The sequence below is a fragment of the Pocillopora damicornis genome, chromosome 9 (assembly GCF_964200805.1).
Source record: "Pocillopora damicornis chromosome 9, jaPocDami1.2, whole genome shotgun sequence".
Taxonomy (NCBI): domain Eukaryota; kingdom Metazoa; phylum Cnidaria; class Anthozoa; order Scleractinia; family Pocilloporidae; genus Pocillopora; species Pocillopora damicornis.
The window spans coordinates 22114099-22118463 of record NC_142678.1 but is presented as its reverse complement, the minus strand read 5'-3'; the positions used below and the strand labels follow the sequence as shown (position 1 = coordinate 22118463).

Below are 4365 nucleotides of genomic sequence, written 5' to 3'. Positions count from 1 at the left end.
AAAGTATCTACAACTGTCGTTGCCGAGATAAAAGAGTTGGGAATGATCTCATTTGGATAACTGTACTTTAAATATAAATATCATTGGCCTCAGGAACAGTTGTTGAAAATTCCATTTTCTTCTGTTTCCGCACCTTAACGTGTATGTAAAACGCTTTCAATAATAAATTTGTGCTTCAGTCAATTGATGATAATTGTTGTGGTTGTTTCTTGATCGTTTGTTTGCATACTATTTTCGTAACAGACGATTGACGGATGTCAGTTTCCCATCCAGGATAAGTCGTGAAAAACTAATATGAGCTAACAGCGAGGAATATGTCAAGTTATGCGTATCTTTTTTCTTTTGAGCACGAAAACGGCCTGATAATTGAGGGACGGAAAACGGGGAAAGAGGTTAAAATGAAAGCTGTCTGCTTCCTTCCCCTGCGAGGCGTGATCTGAATTAAAAAGCCAATAAATGTTTAGCATATGACTGGAAAGCAAAAACTGAAATAGCGTTATTTATTGAATTACGTTTGACAGCTGGCTCCATGTGATGGCGGCTTATAATAAGTGAAGGAAAATGTTGCAAGATGTAGTACACAGTATTTTAAAGGATTATACAGAAATCAAGAGATTCTTTTGTGAAAAACCTAGTAAACTGAAAAATTTAACTTTACTGTTTTCTGTTGCCATAAACGACCGCATAAACGCACTTATGTTGAGTGCTCTGGTGAGGTCAGTTATTCAAGTTGTAAATATTACCGAGCGAAAAATGTCATGAATTCCCCGAGGTAAAAGCAAATTATAAAGTGGCCAGTGATATGAGGAAGGAATTGATGAAGTTTAAAAAGTGCAATATAGCAAATTATAAAGTGGCCAGTGATATGAGGAAGGAATTGATGAAGTTTAAAAGTGCAATACTTATTCAAAAGTAGAATTAATGAGCCCCTTTTTATTATATATCAGCAGTAAGGCTGATATATTGTGTATCTGCATCAGAAACATCGTAAGCTGATGAGCTAATAAACTACAAAAAAGCATCTGGGTCAACCAAAGAGAAATCAGCTAAAGAGATTCTAAAGGCCTCGACGATAATTTCCATGGAAAGCGAAACAGATTAGTAATGGTAATGGGACCGAGTGGAGTCTAATTCGGTCTGTAATCATACGAGTGATTAAAATTTAAATCGAACAACTGCGAAACAGGAGTCCGATTTGTTGATCACGGGTATGATTACAAACAGAATTGGAAAACAAGAAGTGAAAACAACAATTTCAGAGAAATATGTTTAAATATATAAGAGGAAAAACAAGTCATTTCTAAGGAAGGTAGTTCAACGCAAGGCGTGATCTGAATCTAAAGGCAAACATGAATAAAACACGTGATAGAATGGCGAGTGCTGAAATAGAATATTTTAGTGATGTTGAATGACAGTTGACAGCTTGTCTCAGAATCATCATGTATGAGAAAGGAAGTTGTTCTAAAATAGAGGAGTTAAGCGTGACGTTAACGGCAAATAGTATTGCAAAAGGCGACCATGCAATGTTTTCCCGTCTACTTTCAGCTTTTTGTATTTTGAAATGAAAAAAATTCACACCAGCCATGAACAAGATCAGTATTATTTTCTAATTCTACTCAAGATGTTTTGGAGGATTACAGCACATATGATATCTTAGTTGCTGGGGATGCTTAGAATGTAATATATATGTTCATGATCAGACGTTTTTCCTTAAATCGAGTGTAGCAAACATATTTTTAAATAGAGTGAAAGAACCCGCGAGAAAAGTGCTACCGGAGGAAGACACTCAGGATCTCTGAGCAACAAAAATGTTGACAGAAGTAAACGCAACCACAAATGGAACACGAGAAACGAGCTGCTTTGATTCAACAGCAGCCAAAGCCGGTACAACCACAGTTCTGTGTGTGCTCTTCGTAGCTTCGCTGGTTGGAAACATCTTCATCGCACTGGTAGTATACAAGACGAAAACCCTAAGAAAACCCATCAACTTTTTCATTCTAAACATGGCCATGTCCGATCTTCTATTTCCGATTTTCCTGTTTCCACGTATTGTGACCGGATTGTACGCCGATTTCTGGCTGATCGACGGGCCTTTCGGCGAAGCGATGTGCAAAATTTTTTCTTACTCAATCGAGGTTTCCGTTCTTGTGCCTATACAAAGCCTGGTTCTGGTGGCTGTTGATCGTTTTGGAGCTGTGGTATTTCCTTTCCGTTCTCCCTTTATCAGTTCTAAGTTGTGTCGTTTCTTTATTCTCGCCACTTGGATCATCTCCATTGCTATCAAGTCCCCAGAACTGTTTGCCTGGAAACTTATTGAGAATGGAAATGGGTTCGCGTGTAAGTTGCGATGGAAGGACGCGTTTGAAGATTCATTTCCCTATGAAAGCTTCATTCTAGCATTGAGCATTGTATGTTGGTATATTCCTTTGGTTTTGATCGCCATACTCTACGTCACCATTGTGTACAAAATTAAATCCCAGAGGACCCCAGGCGAGCAATCGGTGAACGTAAGAGAACAACGTTTGAAGAGAGACAGAAATGTTTTTAAGATGTCTGTTGCTGTCGTGTTGGTGTTCACATTGTGCTGGATGCCTACCACCATCCGGATGTTGCTAAGACTCTATTCATCAGACAAAATTATGATATCATCTTGTAGTTTCCAATACTTCGAACATATTGGTTATTTTCTTGTTCAATCAAACTGTGCTATAAACCCTTGGATCTGTTTCATTTTCAGTGGAAATTATCGTCAGGGGCTTAAAAATATCCTCAGCTGTTTGTACAGGACTAATCGAGTTGAATTCCCTAAAGTTGAATTGAGGAACTATAGATGTAGCACTAACTTGTAAAAAACAAAAACTGAGAATCTAGAAGAAGAAAATAAAAATTCGAAAGAAAAGTAAAAGAAAAAGTAGGAGGAGAATTGAAAGAAATATAATAGAGTTTGATAAACTGGAACTTGTAAAAACAGTACAATAGTTTGGAGTGTAAATTAAAAATTCATTTTTAAGCCCTAGATGGTCATAGATGTGAATGATCTACTCCTCTGTACTATCCCATCTGATCTGGCTTTATTTTTACGAACTCAGAAATATGCTCATACTCAGACGGCCCTGAAGAGGACGGAGCAAAACAAACGGTCTAATGAGTAAAACAAATAGCTCAGTACGTGCGTTTTAAAATTTCCTACATTTTTTTAGCTGTCCTCTGCAAAACATCAACGTGAAATGACCAAAAATTTGCGTTCGCTGAGAACGGAAACCCCGACGGCAAAACTCGACACCGCTCTCATACGTTATGCTGAAGTTGAGATGCGGCGCCGTTAGTGACGATAAACACATCTACCCATTTGTAGACTTCGTAAAACCCCAACTAAAAATATAAATTCATTTGCTAAACTACATGTTCTTGCCGCCAGGATTGTTTAAGGTTAAAACGTATTACGTTTTGAAATACAGCATGTAATCGAAGTTTCCCGATTCCAGTTCACATATTAAGATCGTTAGTGGTACGAATTGATGGTTTCAGTAATTTTTGTGTGGGATTTCCCACACTTAGTCAACGCCCGCGAAATTTATTTCTTTATTTATTTGTCCACGAGAGAGAAGTGCTTGTCACGTGGTTTCTATTTGCGTTCAGTGAGCCGTGAAGACTGGATTCCAGTCGGCGTTTTTTCATAGTGTATTGTGCGGCGGCCATTTCTCTTCTCAGTCGTTGGGTTTTGGAGAACTTATTCGGAATTTCATGTTTGTTTCTTTGGGATTTTTGTTTGCAAGGTAAGGATAAGTCATTTCATATTTTCACGGGTTCTTTGCGTGCTTTAACTTTTCAATTTTGTTGTGGGAGCTTCATGATTAAGCTCTTACGAAAGGCGATTACGTTTGTACACCTGGTTTGTGTTCTTTCTTTCATAATCTGAGGCGTTTGTTTCGTTATTTCTTCAGGTGTCTATAACAAAAGATTTTTTCACGTAAGTCAACACGCTGAAACGCGGCTTGTGTTCAGTGCAGGTTGCACAGCAGCTTTTACCCTTTCACAAGCCAACATTTATCGGCTTGGACCTTCGGTGCGGGTTGTGTCAGATTGAAAGGAGTCATTGTACTCTCGCAAGCCAACATTTGTCGGCTTGAATGTATTTGTGCGGGTTGCGCTTCAAAGAGTCTCACTAGTCTCTCAAAATGTCTCACGAGTGTCTCAAAGTGTCACAAACTGAAAGAAACTATTGTTTGCCTTGAACTGTCAAGAGTGTTATCTATTTTAATAAACTGAGTTTCTAGTTAGTTGGATTATTGTTGTTGCTCGCTCAAGCACACAAGTAAATATGGGGATCTCCATTGACCAATTCCGTTCAAGGATTGGATCTCA

At 38.3% G+C, this 4365-nt stretch overlaps 1 protein-coding gene across 1 annotated transcript; it reads left to right on the top strand.

Annotated features, from left to right (window-relative positions):
* The first annotated feature begins 1484 nt into the window (after nucleotides 1-1484).
* LOC149040710 (RYamide receptor-like) lies at nucleotides 1485-3016 on the top strand. The gene has a single exon (XM_089182785.1). It carries the CDS (start codon nucleotides 1809-1811, stop codon nucleotides 2847-2849), a length of 1041 nt encoding a protein of 346 aa, XP_089038911.1. The 5' UTR covers nucleotides 1485-1808; the 3' UTR covers nucleotides 2850-3016.
* Nucleotides 3017-4365: the final 1349 nt, after the last annotated feature.